Source organism: Pseudopodoces humilis, chromosome 6 (genome assembly GCF_049639895.1).
Source record: "Pseudopodoces humilis isolate 2021_Gansu_Grassland_sample_001 chromosome 6, ASM4963989v1, whole genome shotgun sequence".
Lineage (NCBI taxonomy): Eukaryota > Metazoa > Chordata > Aves > Passeriformes > Paridae > Pseudopodoces > Pseudopodoces humilis.
This window is the reverse complement of record NC_142205.1, coordinates 48,618,290-48,640,323: the sequence shown is the minus strand read 5'-3', so window position 1 is coordinate 48,640,323 and position 22,034 is coordinate 48,618,290. Positions and strand designations below refer to the sequence as shown.

General features: G+C 37.0%; 1 protein-coding gene across 1 annotated transcript in view; it reads left to right on the top strand.

Annotated features, from left to right (window-relative positions):
• The window catches only part of BANK1 (B cell scaffold protein with ankyrin repeats 1), a 137,736-nt gene that overhangs the window by 56,077 nt on the left and 59,625 nt on the right, over positions 1–22,034 (top strand). The window contains exon 8 of the mRNA XM_088056989.1: positions 4,925–5,121. Coding sequence (XP_087913115.1) covers positions 4,925–5,121 — 197 coding nt within the window. The remainder of the gene's footprint in view (positions 1–4,924; positions 5,122–22,034) is intronic.

Here is a 22,034-nt window from a genome sequence, read left to right as displayed (position 1 = left end):
CTCTGTTTTATAGCTGAGGTTTTTCAGAATTCTCTGCGGAGAAGAGAAAGGATTATGACAGGGCAAAACGTACAAAAAAACCCCCCAGCAATTCCCTCTTAACCTTGTGTATGTCAAATAGAACTTTAATTAAAAGCAAGCACTGGCCTCAATGTAAGCTGAAAGTTGAAGAAGCCACCTTAAAGCACTTAAAAATGTGCCACTTGAGAACTTTCCCTTTAACCTTTCCTTCCAGCTTGTGAGCATCAGCTAACCAGTTCTTAGTGCTCTTAGCCAAACAGCCACAGCTTTACTCTTTTAACATTCTCCATTAAAGGGCTGATGTTGAGTAAAAGCTGCTCGTTGCTTTACCCTTGTAACTACTACTTTTGCTCAGTTCTGTATAGTTAGCTGAAGTGTACCAGTTGTTCCAGTTTAACAGCAGGCAAAATTTCCAACAATTTTCACCAATTCAGTGTGACAAACTTGCAAGTTCAAGAATGGTGTTTTCTTCCTGAAGCATGTGGGCTTTCAAATAATTACAGCCGCTTCCTACTCTGTATAATACAAAACTAGTTAAAGCGGTTAAACACGGTATGAGGAATTTTCTTTACAGCAGAACATCTAGTTTGTCTTAAGAGCTCAACTCAGTTTTAAGAATTGGCAATTAAAGAACAGTTATAATTTAAAAAACAAACATGAATCTTGTAGTGGACTTTTCTTACCTGTTATTTTGACAGCGGTACCCATAGTCATCATCAATTTCTGCTGTAGAACGTGGCGGAAAGAGAGAAGTTCTTCACCTTTTCCTAGTGACTTGGGAGAGATTCAAACAGTTAGTGGTGTCTCTTTTCAGAATGAGGGCAAAAAACAAAGACCAGGAGATTTCAATAATCTCTTTTGAGGTTGTTAACCTTACTGTATTTCATAATTACTATGGATTTTGGGGAGAAATTTCTGAGAAGCCAAGCCTAAGAACTTCTTTCCCCCTTCACTGCATGTGAGGTAAAGCTATTAGCTTATGTTACTAGCTAATTATTATTAGCAGAGGGTGACTACTGGTACCACAGCTGCATACAGAAATGGTCACTGAAATGTTGCTGAGGTTGCTGAAAAAACAGCAGCCATCTCCACTGTCAGTATAGCATTTACCACGACAACAGCTGTACTGAGATGGCCTCAAGTAGTTCAATGCTTTGGGGGAGGATTTATCAGCAAGTCTGGAAAAGTTTGGCCCTTAAAGATTGTGTCCTTTGTGTGAGTGCAGGGTGCTGCTGGTTGACTGCCTGAAAATCAGAGTATTGAAAACTATCTTAAGTTAGTGAAGCTCAGTCATCTGTGGGTCCTCATCATGACTTTTTGCTTTGTGTCACAACTTGATGCCACCAGGCTTCAGGTTCATGAGTAGAAGAGACTAAAAGTGTCGGTTTGAACCACTCATTTCCTCTTTGAGTTTTATGTAGAAGATCTCACTATACCACCAATGCTGCTTTTGAAGTTTCCTGCCTGACAACCACCTTTTTTTTTTCTGCTTACTACAAGCAGCAATAGAAAAAAAATGTTTGTTTTAGGAAATTGATTTATTAATTTATTTATTTTTACCATCCTCTATGGCTGGCTGAGATATTTCATTTGATAATGATGTAGTTCCCTGTAATGTTTGAAGTATGTAAGTGTAGGAGTCCTGCCTGAATATCAAACTCAGCTAGGGAGGAGTTGAGTGGTGACCAGAAAAAACAGCTGAAGTGGTTTTGGAATACCTCTGTTTTGTGTTACTTTAAGAGTGTAGAAATGCATTCTAGGCAGGTATAGGCTTACCTAGAGTAGGCTTATGAATACCACCTACTCTTTTTCTGTTGCTGAAGAAATCATAGCATCCAGTCCATTGGTAATATAGACTTGATTGCCTTTCAGATTAGTAACCATTTTTTTTTTTTTGGGTTTCATTAGTATGAGTGAAAATTAATTTGGAGTATGTTATTAATATCATGTTAAGGCTCTTTTTAGTGACTCTATTTATTTGATCTTCTGGTGCAAACTATTGAGTAAAGTTCATAAAGTTTACTCTTCTTTACAATTACTGCTCAATGCCTACTGCATTGCTGAACGTCAAAAAAAAATAGCAAAACCTACAAGTATTAAGAAAAGCAGTTGGAGGATTTGTGGAAGCTTTTTTATATATTAGCTCAGGTTTGAGCTTTAAGAGAATCCTGTTTTTTCCTACATTTAGGAAAAACAAGTCAGAAATAACAAGTTGAATGCATATACTCTGGGCTAAAAATGATAGTTCTTCAAATGACAGTTGTGTAGCATCTACTTGTCTCAAAAAATCTTAGGTGCTATGCAGTTTTAAGATTTCTTATTGGAGCCCAAAAGATTTTAAAGCACACTGAAAATACAAGGGAATATAAACTACAACCCATACTCTTGTTGATGGAAGTTCAATCTGCCAAGGCTTCTAAAACAAGTGTCTTGATTTACACAGGTGAAGTACGCATATTTATGGTTTTTTGATTAGATTTTTCTTTGCCTGGTGGAAAGAAAAGTTAGGCAACACAAAATTTGTTTAAAAATCAGTTTAGGGTTGTTAATGGGACTTTTGATCAAATTGTAGCCCACTCAAATACCTCCTGTCAAAATAATATTGGAGTGGGATAGTGCTGGAATATTCTTTGTCCAAAATACACTCAAAACAGTCTTAACATTTTTTCTCAGTTAGTACTTAGCTATGCTTATTCTAAGAACTGCTTGTTCTTTATATTTAATGGTGAGATGAGATTTTGCTCTCTCCCATATTATGATTCTGCTGGAGCAAAAAGGGTGGGCAGGCAGGGTACACAAATTCACCACTGCTGAGCCAACTTTCACTATTCAGAAGAATGTAAAAATTAGAAAGTTTTTTAAAGACTGGCAGCTAAGAGCTTTCCAAAAGGAGTCATAATTTCTTCCAGCACACTGTGGGCTGAAAATGTGCTGGCTGACCTGTAGGACAACTGATGACAGGTATATAAAATAAAACTCAAGAAAGATATAAGAAACTGTGTAAATTCTTAAGCTGTAGTCCTGGATGGGAGACATGTGAAAATAGACTGGTGTTGAAGGGATCGTGAAGTTATTGCAAAAACAGGCAGATTGAACACAAAAAAATTACCTGGACTAGCTAGCATTCTTTAAGGGCTCTGAGGAAATTTTAAAGTGAAATATCTGGATTTCTAACAATGCAATATTTCATTTTTTTAGTACTAGGAGGTGTGGCCAAACCAGGAGTTGATGTCAAAACCAGTTTCTCAGGCAACCGTGTGACCTAGAAGCAGGTTAAGATGCTATCTCTGCAGGACAAACTAATAGAAGTGTTAATAAAATAAGTCTTCTGCAATGTGAAATCCGACTTTATGAGTTTCTTGTAGGTTTTATTAAAGAGTCAATGAACCTAGTTAAGTCAATAACTGACTAGGTATGGATGAATAACTGACCAAAACCACGAGGCAGGTAATTGGGAAAAATCTTCTTTTGCTAGTGATATGAAGTGTTTGGGGTAGTAAGGAAAAAGGCTAATGGGGGGTGGGGAATGAGAGGATTAGTGATTATGCAGTAAAATATCAGATTATATTCATTACAGGTAAAACCAAAGTGGCGTAAGTGAAAGAAATCAGTCCTATGGTGTCATCCAAAATGAGAGGATTTGAGCAGGCTATTAGGGCTGAGGAATAAGACCATGCAGTTCCATGATAACATCAACTTGTTGCTAGGCAGCAGATCAAAAAGCTAATGAAACACTAGGCATTATTAGCAAAGGAATTGAGAACAAAACAGTACATAATTGTAGCAATGCATGAATCACATGGCTCACCCCAAAGTTGAGTATCTTGTGCTGCTCTTCTCCTGTCATCTCAAAATAGTTACACTAAAGCTGGAAAAGGTTGAGGAGAGAGCAGTATGTGTGGTGGAGTTGGTTCTCTATAGGCCCCAATTAGCTAGACTGGAGCTCTTCAAGAAAGAAATTATGGGAATGAGTAAATGACTGGAATTGCATAGAGGACAGGCAATGATGGAGAATAAGATGAATTAGGAACTGTGAGTTAAACCCTAGCAGAAGCCAGGCTCAAAGCAAACTAGGGAGGAGATTCCTTCATGCTCAGGGTAGGAAGGACCCTCAGGGTGCAAAAGTTGATGGCGCCTGGGGCAAGCTGGATGCATGCTTGGAGAAGAGATTCACTGCATGCTAATTTATAGACCATTATGCACAGCAAGCCACAAGTAATCAGAAAGTAGAGTATGAATGCAGAGAGAAGCATTTTTTATGTTTGAACTGTTTTTCTTTATTGTTGCCTGTTTGGTTGTTGTTGTATGTAACTTGTGGTCACTCATAGAGTTTAAATACAGGAAGATACTGAAATGATAAATTGAATGTCCCAGTTCTCCAATGTAAAAATGGTTTTGGTTAGAAATTAATATAATGTTATTTCAGATAAACCCTAAAAACTTTTGATCTTTAAATTCTCTGATTTGTCATTACAGGGGTAATCAAATTTTTCCAACTGTCTGGTAGTCCTGTGAATTTTCAGAAATTATTTTTAATATCAAAATATAGTATCATAAATCTGTAAAAATGCCCCAATAGAAGATATTCTAAGCAAAAGCATGTCTTGGATGTAGAATTTTCTGCCCTTTGCAAGAAAGTTTATTTCTCAATAGAACTGAAGTGCTTTAAAATTCCTCTGTCAGGATAAAAATGAGATTTCTCAGTTATAGCAAATGCTCTTTTATTGATTATACATGTAGGCACTGTAAAACTGTTAATTGAAAAAATAATTCTTCGGGTCTTAGTTCAATACTAGGGGTTGATAACTGTGATTCCACAGCACTAATATTCAAAAGACATTTATAAGAGGTGTTCTATAAAAGCAGAACTTCTGTTTCTTAAGACTTTGTTTCCATTATACAGATAGCCATTTGGAAGAATTTCCTACCCTGCTTCACTGTGCAGCCAGATTTGGTTTGAAGAAGCTTGCAACATGTCTACTCTGCTGCCCTGAGGCCACACAGGCTTGCAAAATAACCAATAAATATGGAGATGATCCAGAAAGTATTGCGAAGAAGCATGGGCACAAGGAATTAAGAAAATTAATCAAAGAATTGTCAGTAAGTCCATGTGCTTTCCTTATGTCATCTACAACTAGGGAGCTAAGATGTACTGCTGAGATCCCATAGTGTCACTTCTTGTAGTGACTAATATGCCGCAGTCCTTATGTCTGAAAATACTTTTGTATTCCTGTCTCAGAAAGAGGGGTCAAAATGGGGTACAGCCACTTTCTTTGTGCACTGATGGTGAAGATCAGAGCTTTTGCACTGCTCGAATTTTAGCCATGTAATGGAAAGGGGAACAGTGAGCCAGAAGTACCTAATGTGGCCTTGTTAGATTGGTGCTTTCAGCACCCAAACAATGGTTATATCGTAGGTAGTCTAGACCAGCTGTCTAGAGTAAGAAATAAAGACTTCTTTAAAGGTCACTTTAAAAGGGACTATGAACTCTCTCAGCACTGCCGTTCTTCACCATTCAAATAAGAGTTGTTTTCATGCCTTGGTTGTTCAAGCCACTCTGAAGGAAGGGTAAATTTTATCACCTTTAGATTGAGTAAATATTTCTTCAGCTGGCTATGCAGGAGGGGTTTGGTGCAATAGTTGCCTTTCCACATGAAATGTAATAGTAAAATAAGGGTGTCTGCATAGTTCTACCATGAAAATTATTGCAAATAAAACCTAACAGAATTCTAGTAAAAAAGCAATGTACTACAGTGACATTTGAGAGCTTTAACCTATTTCAGCTCTTTTAGTGCTTACAAAAATACATGTACAGTAATACATACAGTTATGATAATTCTACAGTTTTTGATACTGCAATTGAGATCAAATTTAACTCGAGAAAATATGTTAATTTTTACCATCCAGCATGAAACTGTCCATAAAACTATGCTGTCTTCCTGGATCACCATGTTAGTAATTGCACATTTAAGATTTTTTAACTGCTGTAGCTGCCCCACAGTCATCCTTGCACTGATCAGAAATCTCCTGCCAGTTGTAGTCTGATGTGTAAGGTCAGGCTTTTCAGTTCTTTTTTTACCAGTTTGGCTTGAAGAGAATGAAACTGTATTCCCTAACCTCCCTCATCTATGTATCTGGCTAGGTGCTGTCTTTGTATGGTCAGATATTCCCAGTAAAGTTGTATGTAAAGGATTGGTAAGAACAGGCAAAATATAAGGTGATACTTAACTCTTGGTGAAGTACCTTGATTTGTTTTCTAAGATGGTCATATGAGCTGAAGGGTTGAAACATGGATGAAAAACCAATTTGGAAACATGGTTTCCATTGATAATTTTTCATGTTTAATGATAATGATTAATTCCATAAGACATTCATTTTTTACACTAGCATTGTAGACACTCAATTCCTGTTGTGTCTTTGTCATGTACTCCACGTGGAACTGGAAGCTTCAGAAAATGGGTAATCATGTTTTTATCTGGTTTGGGGCTTCTTCAAGGGAAGACAAGCATTAACGGTACAGGCAGACTAAGCTGACACACAGAGGACATTGCAATTCTACAGTCTTTTCACACTTTAATAGACTTTGTCAGTGATGGGAGGCAGTGCTTGTGAGGGTGATTTATTTCACTCTAAAAAGTATGTGCATACCTCTGGTTGGCTTTTCTTTATTAATCACATTCTTGTCCTAATAAAGTCTAAGTATAAATTTGTCAGTCTAAAACGTGTATTTAAAATGGCAACTGAGCTCTACAATGTAATTTTTGATTAAAAATTATCTCATGGTACAAACCTGCTATTGTTATTGCATGTAAAAAATTAACAATAATTGTTCTCTGCTTTCCCAAGCATGAATACTTGTACCAATACTGAAGTGAAAACTACTCATGGACACTGTAAATGTATGTAGTTTGGATAGGACATGCAGTTGTACTACCTGTTTTCAGGTGATTCAAATGGTGTGGCTTACTAATGCAACACAAGTAAAAATCTAGCTTGCCTCAAGTCTGCCAAATGTGTAATATGATCTTATAGAAATGTTAGCTTCAACCACTGCAAGAAAAATGACTTATTTGTGTCCCCTCTAATAGTGCTCTTAAGCACAAAAACACTTACTGTACCTCTGTAATTGATGGGAATGTGGAAAAGAAATATTTGTATGGCTCTGAGCCAAGAAGAATTTAGTTTAACCATGTTCCTGGAACTTCCCATTACAGCTGTAGTGTTGACATTACTTATTATTACAATAGAAGTACTTTTGCATTTGGCATACCTCTCACTGTTTTAAAAGTGTTTATTGTATTTGGTTGTTCCTTTAAGAAATGGCCCCAAAATACACATAGTAAATCATTGCTTCTATCTTAAAGAGCAGTAGGGTTCCAGAAAAATGTATGCTTTAAAACATACATTTGATTTTTCCAAAATCCTGCAAAATGTCTTTCACTTGCTGCAGAAAAACCAAAATAAACACAAAAGTGTCATTTTGAGCTGGAGAATTCTTAGGGGAGTAAGAATTCCCTGAGATGATTAGAGAGAGAGAGCATCAAAAGTTGAAGTGCTAACAACTCAGCTACTATTTCTACCTTCGAGCCCTGTGGGCTGTGCAGGGCTGCACAGCTCTTTTTGGTCTCTGCTGAGCAGATCAGAGCTCAGGGCTTTTAGTTGCTGCTGCTTTGTTGGTAAGGCCCTCCAGCTTCCCTGTCCAGCAGGCTTAATGAAAAGGTGCTCAGGGCTCTGTTGGCAAAGGTGAGCCATGGGAGTTGGCTGGCAGAGTCATCTGAATGGCACAAGTACCCTGTCTTTGTTTAAAGGGAAAACTTCTTTCTGCAACTGGACACTGGCAGTGTCGATGTGGGGAGTGTTACAGCCACAGAAGACAGATCTGGAGTGCCTGGTGGCTGTGCTGGGAGCTGATCTCCTGATGTGTCAAAGCAAAGCACAAGGGAAGGATCCCACATAACAAGGCATGCTCCTCAGCTCTATGAACACAGGCAGAAGAGATTTTTCTGCTCTTAGTACTAGTGTTAAGTGCAGAGCAGAGTTGTTAAATGGTAAAACCTCACCCCCATTAGGATCCTGTATATATCTGTGCTTCCACCATGGTAGTGTCTGCCTTGTCTGTCAGAATTCCTGCATTTCAAACCCTCCTTGAAAATGTCTGCTCTGGTGATCGAACACTACAGTACTTGAATGACTTGTATTAAAGGTACTAAATTGGTGAAACTGTGTCTAAAGAGTCTTCAGTGGGGATTATAATGAAACTCGTTTCAAATGTGCCAGCAGTTTTTTAAGCAAGTTGTATTTTTTTGTGTTTTAGCACAAAGCCAACTCAATGGGCATTCATTTCTAATTTCTGCATGTTTCATTATAGTTTAGATAAAGTAATCCTTCTTCTGTAGCATAAAAGAGGGACATCACTTAACATTCTGCAATAATATCCTGAATCGTTAGTCTTTTGATTTTTATTCCTCTATACCTTCAAGTATTTGAATGTTTTCCACAATTGCTTATAGGCCAAATTGCATCTATTTCAAACTAGTAAGAGACATTCAGTAGGAATACAGGCAGCAGTCCTTGTGTTTAAGCCTTTGAGGCCCAGTTGATCCAGCTGATGGCTCAAATGCCAATAGGAAATACTTTCCATTAGCCACAGGTCAAAACATATCTGCAGTCAGGTGTTCCAGTACTGAGAGAGGTAGGACCTTGTTAAGTGGCAGTAGTTTTCTGGGATATCAGGGCTCTATTTCAGATGTTTGTCCTCTGCATATGCTCCGTCTCTGAAAGCTGCTTTGACACAAGCTTGTTCTTCCTGCCACCAGCTGAGGCTTCCTAAGTCTGTGTAATAATTCTACCTCCAGATTATAAAGAAATCACTGAAATTATGTTCTTATCCAGCACACAAAGGAAGACTTTACAAATAACGCTTAGAAATCTCTCATCTAGGTGAGTAAGGAGGGAAGTATGTTCGATTTGTGATCTGACCATTCAAAATTGGAGGTCACACTGGTAGCCTGTTTAGCCATTTGTGCTTTGGCATAGGTGTAATTCTTTGTTCCAGCACTTTGGGTTTCTAATTTTTCCTTTCTTTTAATAAGAGCTGTGTAGCTGAATGTGTCATTGCCAGGACGATTACTGTGTACCACTGTGGTATACATCACAGGTTCTAAAAAAACCACAATTCAGAAAGTGTTTTATTGGTTGGTTAATGCAAATACTTTCTGATTGCTGGCTTCAGCCTTTAAAGCAGACTCCTAGGGGTGGCATAAATGTTATTTAAATATAAAAATTGAGATATCATTTCATGTTGTCACCACACATTTGAGACAGCACAAATTAGTTTTTGTTTTTAAAATACCTTCTGACATTTCAGAATTGGTTACCAGAATTCTAAGGCAGAAAAGGCAGGTTAATTGACCTTTTTTTAACCTGCCCTGTCGCCAGGTCTGTAACAATCTGCAGCAAAACAGGAGGCTTATAGAATAATCTTCTTCCTCTGTCACTAGCAAAGCTCTGTCTGGATTTTTTGTTTAAATTAATTTTCTGTCTGCCTGCTTGAGGCATCCCTTAGGCACCTATTGAAAATATAATAGGTATTTAATTCTGTACATACTACTGGAAATTCCTTTAGAATAGTGTAGGTTGAGATTGCCCTGCATGGCTGTTCAGAAGCAGCTTGTTTTCTTTCCAGTAGGGAGAGTTACAGCAGCTCTAACTCTTCTGAGGTGCATCCTGTAAAGTCTAGATCCTCAGTTACTGAGCTCACTGCTGCTAGAAATTCCCTCGGTAGCAGAGAGAAACACACTCTTACAGCTGGTCGTAATTTTCACTCAGAGCCTGTTTTATGGATGATGTATGTTTTAGATAGCAAGGGAGGGAGGAAAGAAATTTTTCTTCCTGAAATGCCAAACTGTATTTCTATAAATCATAGCAAACTTAAAGGAAGGGCAGAAATGTAGGTTGAGAAGTAATTCATCATTGTATACCTCTCCCCTTTCATCTCTTACTTTGAAGTGCATGTTGAACCAGAATGCAGACTCTCTTGAAGCACCTTCAGCTTGATGAAATAGAAAATGGTTTACAAAACCAGGGTATTGTGGATATTGAGCGTACTTTTTGTCTCAGTTGCTTTATATGAAAAGAATCTTACTTGGCTTTGTAGCTACTATTGCCAAATGTCAGGAAATCTTTAGACTGCAGGAATCCCTTCAACAAGGATTCTTATAATTTGCTAGGGAGTTCTAGAAGCTCATCAGGGATCAGTGCTTTCTGAACCCAGAAGTATCATTCTTCCATTTGTTTTTAGCTATGTGTCTCTGTAAAAAGCTATATAATGTGGCAGAGCTCCTCAGCAAGAAACAGATTTTTACATCTGTTTGCAACATCTCCCTGAGCTATTAATTCTCTGCTGGGGGAAGGATCACGTGTAGAAAGATGACGAATCTTAAATTAATCTGATTGTTGTCAATATTTCTTTTATTACTTGAAATGCTATTACAGTATTGCACTGGCCCATAAATCTTTGCATTCAAATATCAGGTAGACTATGTGACAGAGAGAGGATTAATCTGGTTTCTTAAATTCCTTCTAATCCACCAGTGAGTCCTTGGTGAAGTCTGCTGGGATTTAATTCTTGCCACAATATTTAAGTGCCCAGAAGTCACTTACATGCATTTTTGGTACACTGGAAGTTACCTAGCTGAAATGAATAAGTGACTGACTGTATTCTTTGATACTCTTTAGTGAGTGGATATTCACAAATAAAATTCTTCAAGAGAGGCTTCCTATGATCAGGTCTTGGCGTTTTATGTTTAATATTTGGTTTGGGGAATTTATTTTACTAGGTGACAAGATTTCCCTCTTTTGCATGTGTTCTCAGAGGGATGTACTCCCTGTAATAAAAACTTGCTGGCATATACTGCCTTTTGAGGTCAGGCAATTTATGCTTTATTGGAGAGATAAGGTACAGACTGAGCACAGAAAATTTTGGCATCGAGGAGGAAAGGCTAGATTTTTCATTTTGAAAAACCAGCTGTAACACTACTACACACATTTTTTAAGTTTCTGTATTGACTTTTATTCCAGCTAGAACCTCAAACTTAACTGTGATTACATCACCTGTCAATAACTATGCAATTGAGTGCAGCCCTCTTACAAAAAGAACGATAAGTGGAACTGCAGATTTGGAAACCTTACTTTTGTACAAAATGCCTATTGCATTTTCTGTGTAATTTAGAATGAATGAGAATGTTTCTTCCAAAGAATTGATGGGTATTTTATCTCATCTTTTGATATTCTGCAACTGTAGCAGTGACACAGTGGAAGTCAGTTTTTTGCAATTCACTACTTGTAAAAGCTTTTACAATTTTTAATGGAAACCTTAATACTAATGGAATTTCAAGCAAAATGCTTGTGAATTAGAAGGAAGGAAAATGGAAAAAGGAAAAAGGATTACATGATGATACCTCAGTTCTTAAATGTATTTAGGATTGTAAAAGCTAAAATACAGGTTTTTCTGATTGTTTGTTGGTGTGACATCAGCAAATATACATGGCTAAGGGACCACTTGGGAAGGTGGGATGGAGAGTGTCCCGTTTTTCAGAAGTACTCTGTAGGCTGAAAAGAACCATTCTTATAATTTACCTGCATTATTAAGCTCTGAATTTGTTTGAACATTTAAAGAAACATTTGGCTAAGCTGTTTATGTTAATGAAAAATGCAAATGCAATAATTTATAGGAGAGAGGAAATTAGTGACCACATTAAGCTGTTGTAGAAATCAATGGCATGCCTACATCAAATCTGGCCTCTCTGTCTACAAATACATGTGGATATGAATAAGTCGAAGTAGATAAAGACTCTGCACCAGCTCAGATGTGTTAGAAAATGAGCTGCTTCTGTCTAGCCTCTGTCATGGCAAGTGTCCAAATAGGACATGAAATACTGTTGAGTATAAAGTGTCATTTTTCTATTCAGCTTGTTTAGAAACTGCTGAAGCTAGACACATAGGAAACTTGTAGAAGGCTAGAGATTTTTGTGGATGTTGAGAACTTCTAGTCACTATGTAGTGTGTTTTCATTGTGAGGGCATAAATCTTCTACCCAAATTACAAACCAGTTGCAGGAAGTAAAGCAAGAAATATTCCCAAGGAGAGAATACCCCACAGTTTCCCATTTTAACAAATGTTCCTTTCACCTTTCAGTCAACTTTCCTATACTGATGTTATCACTAAGTGTATTATTAAGTGTAGAGGTCTTCTTCCTTAAATACAGACATCTCAGAAGCCCTTACAATGCAAAGAAAAAAGTGAAGTTTTATAAAATTATCTGCTAGCCAGTTTACTGCAGAAGGAATGATTACTGGGGCATTTCAATGGAAAATCTAAAAGCAAGTTTTAGGTCTTGCCTCTGTCAGTTGAATTTGAAGGTATGTGCATGGCTGTCAAGAAGCTGGTTTACCTTCATGTAGCATGTGCTGCCAGCCTGATTACCTGGAACATGCCCTTTGGTTGCCTCCCAGTGATCTGTGAGGAATCAAACATTGTCATATCTTACAAGTTGTTGAGCACAGCAAAAGATAGTGCATCAGCAGTGCTTTTCTCCAGCCCCTCAGAAGGTAAAAAAACCAGAATTTAAAAAAAAATACAAATAAAAAAAAAAGACCACCACAGAGAAAAAAAAAACAAACCAGTAATAAAGCTCAAAATGAAGGAAAATGAAGGAAGAGTGGGAGAGGTAAGGAGCTGATAAAACTATTGTTGTAATTATAATCTGCGAGCCAAAACTACTTCTATTTTGAGTGATATTGTGAGGTCTGAGGGAAGTGTTTTGGTCTAAGAGCCCTAAGAAAAACCAGGTGGAGAAGCAAGAATTAATGAGTAAAGTTAGGTAAGAGGTTTGCTGAGTTCTTAGAAATCTGAAGTTTCAGTGCTCTGCACAGATCTAATAGTGAGTTACCAGGCTTTGCTACAGCTCTAATTTATTGCTTAATTAGAAGAATTGTCTTTGGGCACTACATCAATAGGATGACCATTAGGGAAAGGCATTTCTCAAACTACCAAGCCCATTATGTGGAAACTACTTAAGAAAATCCATTTCTGCCCTGCATAGTGTTAGTTCCATGTGACACAGCCCTCCAAAGTCTCAATTTTTAACTCTGAGGACCCTGAACAGAAGGTACACTCTTTATTTTGCTTTCAATTCTTCCTGTCCTCATATGTTTTACAATGATTTAGTATTTCATTGCCAGAACTATAGGGTGTCTAGTAATAATTATTTTCATTTCTTCATTTGATGAGAACTTAAAAATATTTTCTGACTTCTCACACTCTACCAAACTCAAGAGAACATGCAGAAGTTGACGTAAAGATGTCTGCTTTTATGGGCAGAAAACCAACATAACTGCTAATAGATTGCTTTATAATATGCGTTAAATAACCATCACAATCACTGTAGTTGAAATTTATGCTGCGTATGTAGCAGACATGGGCAGACCTCCTCAACCCCACAAGCCACATGCCACAATCTTCATCTTCACACATCAGAGATTTGGGAGCTGTTCTTGGGCAGTTGTTAAAGGCTCCCCACATCTCTCACTGTGAATGTGGGGCACATAAGTGGATCTTAGCACTCTCTGATGCTGCCAACCTTCAGAGCCATGTTGGCACGATTTTACTTGCTCCAAAAATTTCAGATCATTTTGCTGTTCCTGTATAGCCTTGGGACATGACCTGGGAGCCATCCTTGAAATATTAGAGAACTGCTTAGGACCTGGAGTTGGCCACCTGGGGCCTTCTGAATTCCTTCCAACTGAGTTCATCTGCTGTTAATAAATACAATTTTCTAAGAATCTCCAGAATAAAAGTAGGCAGAGATGGCTCCTGCCATATGGAAGACACTAGCAAGTCCCCCTTGGGCTACTGAGGAAAACAGAAATGAGGATCTGTGCCACCATGGAAGTAACAGAGTAAGTTTGACTCCTAATTGGATCACTCAATCAAACCTTCAAAGATCCTTTTTAATTAGATGCATTTTTAAAAAAATGCTGCCAGTTAATAGCCTTTACTGTCTTACATAAATGGGTCAAAGGATTGAACAAAAGTTTCCATGGAGAATTTATATTACTGCAAGGTGCCTTCCAAATTAATTATAGTCTTGTGTTGCAAGGAAAAGAGGTTTAAAGGTGACAAAATCTAGTACAGGTATATAGATCTGCAGTCAGTTCTGGTCACTGTGTCCCAGGGACACCTGTCATCACTGACGACACAATCAATGAAGTTTTAACTGTAAAAGCTGGTGAATTTTATATAATTCTTTCTTCTCTTCATAACAGTTAAACAAGACAGACCCAGGTGCACGGCTGAGTTAATCATGCACATACAGAACAAGATAAAAACATTATTCTGGAAAATCCAGAACATATAATTTCAATTTTGAAAGCAGTCATGATCAGTGACAACTGTTCATATCATTTATTTAGTTTATTAATTAAAGACTAGGGCTTTTATTTTTAACTTCTCTTTCTTTTTCTTTTCTCTTTCTTTTTTTGCATATTAAATGCACCATTGTAATGCAGAAAGGAAGATTGTATTTCCTACTAGGTTTTTAGTAAATAAAACAACAAAGAAGCAAGTTTGCATATAGAGTACATTGGAACTGCATTGTGTTCATTACAGTTCAGTTAACATTGAAATGTTAATTGAATACTGCTTATTTGTTTAGATAGTAACTGTAGATTAATCCACAGATTTTTCTGATTGGAGGAAGCTTTGTGTTAGATTAGTACACAGATTGTTGTAATGGTCTTATCAATGTTATTGATTCTATTGGTACTATACCAAGCTCATAACATGACAGTATAGAGGATAGAAATGTGGTTTAGAATGGCCCCTGAGTGAGCTGGAGAGTAAATATTTTCATGGTTATTGATGTCTTCAATTTTTGATCTCACCATTGAGAGGAAATATTATATGAACATTCCTATATCTAAATTGGCGTCAATAGTGTGATTTAACAAAGTTATTCTAGTCTTTGGCTCATAACATTTGCAATTCTGTTTTTAGAAAAACACTGTAATTCTAAAGATGTTCTTCGTGTTATCCTTTGAGTGCTGCTTTGGATATAATATTCATGTATCAGTGTAGTTTATATGTAAAAGTACATGGTGATCTTTCCTAGAGCTCAGATACATGAAACTTTGTGCATTAAAATGTGATATTATGAATTGCAACTAGAATTATCTCACATTACAAAAATCTGCCTGTGTTTGTCATCCTGTACATTAATGGTTAATTGATGAACTGTACACTTAATTTTTACCCCAGCTCCCATCTCTTTTAAATATTGCATGCTCTCAGAGCATACTAATATTTTAAGATTAAAGTTAGAAGTTTATTTGGTAAATGTACAAATTAGACAGATTAGACACTCTCTGTTCCTGACACCTTTAATGGTCTGCAGAAATGACTGGAAATCTAAGTTCAGAAATTGAACAAAATTGTTGCCCCTGACCCATTAAAATCATATATTATGTCTGGGCATAGAAGAAAGATATAGACAAATTATTTGAATCATAAATTTAACATGTGTTATTCCACAATTTTGCTGTCTATAGCTACTGAGAGGAGCGAATGTCAGAGAAGTGTCTCCTGTGTATTTTTAAGCCTCTGAGTCTGGATCTGGCTCTCTGTTACTCCTATCTCAGCCAATCTCTGAAACAGAGCAGAACCATGAGGATGTAACATACCTGCCTCAATAAAAAGTCATATTCTCTATATCTGTTTTTCATTATAATCACCTTTTTTGATACACTGTGGATTAGGAGTGAGATGCAGTTCCATTGTAGGTTTTTCCCATTAACACAAGGATAGTATTTATTTTAACATCATCCATAAGAACCTTATTCTACCGAAAAAAACCCAATACCAACAATACTCAAAATAATAATAGTGATATGCAGCTTTTGAATAGCATTTGCAGGAATACAAAATTCTGTGTCTCTTTTGTGTTGGTGGATCCTCTTACCGTTTTTCAGTCTGTACACGATGATTGGACATTATGGCTGAGTGAGGTTGGTTAATTTGAAATGGAAGGGACCTAAATATTGTCCAGGAAAAGTCTTTATGTTCTGGGAGAAGTCTTTAATAGATATAATTCTGGGTAACGTGATATTTTGTTGAGAGCCCAGTTATGTGAAAAAGCTAAATTTTTCCTCAGAGTGACTCTTGAAGAACGTTTTGTTTTTTATCAGTCCCCTTTTGTCTTTTTATAATTACTTGAACTTTGCGCATTGGAAGTTGGTAAAAAAAAATTGTTAATGTGTCAGGCATCTTTAAACCAGCCTCTGTTTCAGCTTAGTTTTGCACTGTGCTTTGCAGTGTGGGAGACCTATTCAGTCTTTGAGACTACTCAGCAAATGGAGTATTAGACCTCTGAACTATCACAGGTTCAATGTATGCCACTAAAACTTTGAAAAGGAGAAAATCTCCTTCAGAAAAGTTCTTCTAGCCATCTTTAGAAAAAACTTCTTTCCCTAACCCTTTTATATGACAAGGGCTGGAGTAAGTAAAAACAAACAAACAAAGGGAGGGAATGATTAGTTCAGAGTCCTAAGATTATTTGCAAAGTATATAGTACAGTGCTGAGCATAAGGCAAAATGTAGATGTGACACTAATCCATGGGCTGTGCCAGGACCCACGGGAGGAGGAATCATTGCAGAAATCCAATATTCACTGATTTCTATACAATCAACCAATTCTATTTCACAGAAGTTTTGTATATAAAATTTAGGTTAGTAATTGGTCATTTTGTTTGTTTTATCTTTCCCACCAATATTGCTGATACTTTATCTGTTAATGGGACAGTGATGGATTTGTGAGCATCTACTCAATTCCTTTATCATTTTGGCAAATGACAGTGCTACAGTTTGCCTGTGAGCTTATGTTCTTTGGGCTGAGCAAGTAGATGATTCTGTCCAAGGAGACTTAGTAGATAAAGAATCAAACCCCCAGCTGAATACAAAGTTATCAAAGTAACTGAGTTATTTTTTGTTAGACCTAGTTGCTATTTTCATTGTAAATTTTTAAAAATTATTTGAAATATCTATTCAGTTTATCAATTTATTTGCAACTGCTGCATTTTACTATAACTTTGTTCCATACTTTCAAGCCCTCAATAAATTTGTGGTGCTTTCACTGTCATTTCTTCTTTGTCACTCCTTGCCTTAGTCAAAATTATGTTCATTTTTCTCTTGATTGGAGTATTACTAAGAATTAAAAGTATTATTAAGAAAAGGATGAACACCTTTGGGGCTGTTAGATTTTATTTTCTACACAGAAGTAATGGGATGGTGTGTTCTAGGACTTGAGAAAAATAAAGGGAGTAGAAGTCTGGAACTTTCGTTGTATGTATGCATAGATCTTTTGTGCATATGAGTTTTTTGGTTATTGCTAACTAAATTATGTGTCCTAATAAAATGATGGTGTTTGTATAAGATGCTGCTGTATTGATTATGCATGACATGTAGATATGTTAACATGTAAAGCTATTTTATTCTACTGTTAATTTTCTCTGACTTAGTAGTGCTGACTGGTGGAATTGGAACACGACAGAGCTGTTGTTCAACCTTGTATGTTCTTATTCCACACAGAGAAATGTTTTACACCTTTACATCAGAAGAGTCTCTTTTAACTTGAGATATGGGTCCCGGCTTATCTCTCTCTTCCCCTTTGTAACCTCCACTTAATGCCCTCAGTGGGGTTCACAGTACATCTAAATGATAATACCCTTAGAAACTACCCCTGAAATAGCTTCCAGGTCTGGAAAAAAGGCAGTAAATCTGCTCTTTTGAAATGATGAGTTACCCTGTCTGATACTGCGTATATTGTTTATTAACACACAAAAAGAGGAAAAGAAGAAATGGCTTGAGCATTGGCTGGAGCATAGCTTAGCCTGACATTTTCTGTGATCTGCTCCAAGAACTATATTTCTGCCTGTTTGCCACACTTTGAGGATTATCAAGGCAGCCAGAGATTTGATGTTCATGTCACAGAGACCCTGATAGTTTTTTGAACACAGGGTATTTGACCTAGGCAGTTACCTAATTGGAGGGTAATGCAAGTTAGAGCATTATTTCTGAAGAGATGGAATCTGTTTGTATGACATATAATGTGTCTGTCTGTCTATGGAAAGAAAAGCAGACAGTGCTCTGGGAAAACAATGAAACTAGCCTAGTTTCATTGAAAAAGAAAAGGGGAGAGAGAAAAAAAACAAGGAGGGGTTCTGCAGTTAACAGTGATGGACAAAGAGGGATAAGAGCATTTTGTTCTGGTTTTGTATGCTAGTGTGGATGTTGTCAAAAATTTTGCAACTGAATGTGTTCTCCGAGCGAATCAATGTATTTTTCAAGAAAATTACTGGAAAGATTAATCAGCTTCATAGCAAAGGAGACATGACTGCTAAATTCAGAATTAAAATTCAAGTGTGTCTTTCTTGTGAGTTCATGGGAAAAGTAGCCTTTTTACCAGAAATTTTTGTTTCCTGTTGTAGATGCACTTTTTTGATCACACTGATCTTCTGAGTAAAATACCTTATTCTCTAAACAGCAAACAGCAACTGTTCTACATACAGATCTTGTGATTAAACTTCTGTATCTTCATATCCTCACTTAGCTAAATAAACATAATATTCTCAAGAAATTATCTCTGGCATGTTGTAGCTGGCAGTGCAAAGTGTTCCTTTGTCTGTATGTGTATACCCTGTACATGTCCTTTAAAAAAACCTGAGCACTTACATGACAACATACAAAATTAATTCTATGCACTTTAGGCAAATATGCAGTATTAAAGGCTGGCAGACAGGAAGACATTGTTTAACAACCAGTATTTCTTAGATGTTTCCAAATCTTAGTCCTGCTGTAAATCTAGTAGTAGACTGGAGATGGACAGCTAGAAATGAATATAGCTAAAGTTACTTATGTAAGCCTCTGTTTGCAGATCAAATATATTCAGAAAGGATACCAATGCAGGTGGGCTCAGATAAATGAAATGTTTCAAACTTCTAAGTGTGAAGGGCTGAGGAAGTAAAAACTGTTTTTGCAGAAGTAAAATTTATTTCGAAGCTTAAGAAGTCTAGATAGACTTTTGTGTTTGTTTTGGTGTGTTTTGCCTGGCACAGTTTCTCTTTGTGATTTTCCCTGCCACAAAGTCTGTGGACATGTAAGTGGTTTAAGGACCTACAGAATTCTCATTCTATGAATTTCACTGTGTATTACAGTGATAGTTTGAAAACATTTTTAGATTAATTATGTTAAGTGTACAGTCACAAAATTCACAACTTTATTATAGGAACAGAGCAACTTCAGTGACAACTGAGCTGTGTTATCTGTTTATAATTAGATGATTCATTATATATTCTCTAATTTCCTATGTATTTATCTAAAAACAAAGAATAGCTAGATCTAGGTGATGAAAAACAGTGGCAATCTATATAAAAATATCAGAAGGAAGCACTGCTGAACAAAATTAGTCCTGGAAGCTATATTTTGCATCTGGTGGAAACAGTATGACAGGGCTCCTCCTTTGTTTTTGTACCGCTGTGACCAATAAAAACATAGTCAGTAGAGAAAAGTTTGCACTTTTTTTGGCTTCTGAGTCATGTCCAGAATTGATTTGCACATGTTACCTTGCCACTTGTTTTCATAAGAAACTGTAGGCTATTTTTTCTCAAAACTGGAGAAGAAGTGGCTGGTGTGTTGTCAAGTGAGCCGTGAGAAGGCAGGGGTTTTTGAGAGGTCAGATTGCATATGAGGAATTTGAGAAGAGGTTATCGCTCTCCAATCTCCATTCTACAACTAGTTGTCTATGCAGGGAAAAGTAAGGCAAAGGAAAGGAATTGCTTTCCCTGCCACTTTTTCTGCTTTGCCCCACCTCTCCTCTTTCTCAGGATGGTTTTGAAGGATCCAGAGAGCAGCAGATTGTGCAAGTCTATTTCTGTGTTTGCAGTTCCCAAATCTTGCGGTATTATCAAGATGTTTTGATAGGGGCTTTCTAAATGGTGTTTACTGTAGCTGATGATTCAGTCACAGCTGTTTCAGTAACTGTTGCTGTATCATTTATACATTTCATACTAAACAGACAAATTAAGTTTGGCAGGGATTCTTGCAGTAGGAGTTCAAGATTTGTAACTGATGCAGGAGCCCCTCTCTGGTGATGCAGGATGAGAAAGGGGTTTTGACTTCAAGGAGCATTATGGTTCTAATTTCTGATATAGTGGACCTGCCACGTCTCCTACCAATGGAGCAATCGAGAGAGGAGTCTCCCTGTTCTTTTCCTGCTTCAGTGTGAGGGAGGAACGGTTTCCTATAGATCTGGGCCCAGCTGTCCAGACCAGGTTCCATTATGTTGTATTGTATGCTCAGAAGACCTTTCTTGTCTGGGATCACAGGAAAGGGCCAGCATTCAAAAATTGAGAGAAATTTAAGACTGCCTGTGGGTAGGCCAGCAGAACTTTTACCACCCTCTTTTGATGCTGATAAATTGTAGAACTGAATTTGTGATTTTTTTTATACTGCAGCAGTTTGGAAATTTAGACTACTACACATTTACTGAAGATTTCAGAGTAATATCATGGAATCTGTTAGTATCGTAACTGCTGGGACTCATGCAGAAGATTGCTTCTGGCTCCATTTTTGCATGCTAATATGTGTATTTTTAATCCAGTCTAGAGACCAGTGCCTGTCTGAATTTGCTAATCTGATGCTTGCTAATCCATATTTGGGGGTTGGGATTCCCCAGTCTGTTCTGGGTTACTAATTTCACGAACCAAGATGAGTCATACTTTTCATGTGAGATTATTAAGGCTCTTGGCACTAGAAATGGAACTAAATCACACAGGAGGTTCTGCAGAATCTGATGATAAGAAGAATACATACTAGCTGTCGCTGATTCAGTTGCTTGGGGAAATAGCTACATCACTTAATGGTTCAGAATTGAGGAGGCTGAGAGAAAAGAAGCGTGGCAGATGTGAATTTAAATTCAAATTATTGGGTTTTAGCCGAACAGTCAGAATTACTGGGTTTTAGTTCTGAACCCACAGTAATTTTAATTAACATTAGCACCATATTATGCCAAATCATTGGTAATATGCTCCAACATTAGTGATGGTGATAATGTATTATCCTTATGCTTTATTATTCATCAAATTAATCCCTTGGATATTTCCTTTAGTTTCATTTCCCTTACTCCTGGAGTTAGTCTGTCTTTAGCCTATTGTATGTAGGAGATCTGCCTACCATTAGAAAATTTTACCGATTTCTCAGTTATGAAGAATTAGTTTTAGTTTTTCCAGAAGGGCCTATGTACTAGTAGCAAACTTCCTCTTTATAAAGTACTTTTTAAGGGAGCTGAAATGTTAGACATACAAACCTGCTACAGCTATATTTCTGAAAATAGAAAATCAGTATTTAGGTATAAAAAATTTTACTGTTCATGAAGTGTTTTGTGTTTTTTCCTTTTTTCTTTTCTGTGAAACTTTTCAGAAAATGCTGGAACACCAGAAATAGCTAGGACTTGATGTAAGCAGAGTAAGGCTTTCAGAGAGTGAAATATCTCATTATGGAGTCACCAGCATTATTTGTTATGGAGATTTTAGTAGTGACTCTCATTTACACCCATATGAGAGATTACATCCAAGGCAAACAAGCTGGTAAGGAGTGTCTTCTCTAAAAAGCCCTATCGCTTCTCTCTGCTGTGTAACAATATTTAACAAAACATTCTCTAGATGCTTTAATAATTGTTAGTTGAGCAACTTCACTCCCAGGTGTTGCATATTTATTCACTGGGGCTTTTTCCCGATTTATTTATTTGTCATAAACTGTGAGCAAAACAATGCAGGGCTTCAGTAAAGCCAATGCAAAGATGATGGTGAACTTGTAAGGAATAAGAGAGCTCTCAGAGAACATGAGGGTGTTCTAATTTTTAAGTTATTTGGCATTTTTTTTTAAATACTCTTACTGATTAGGGC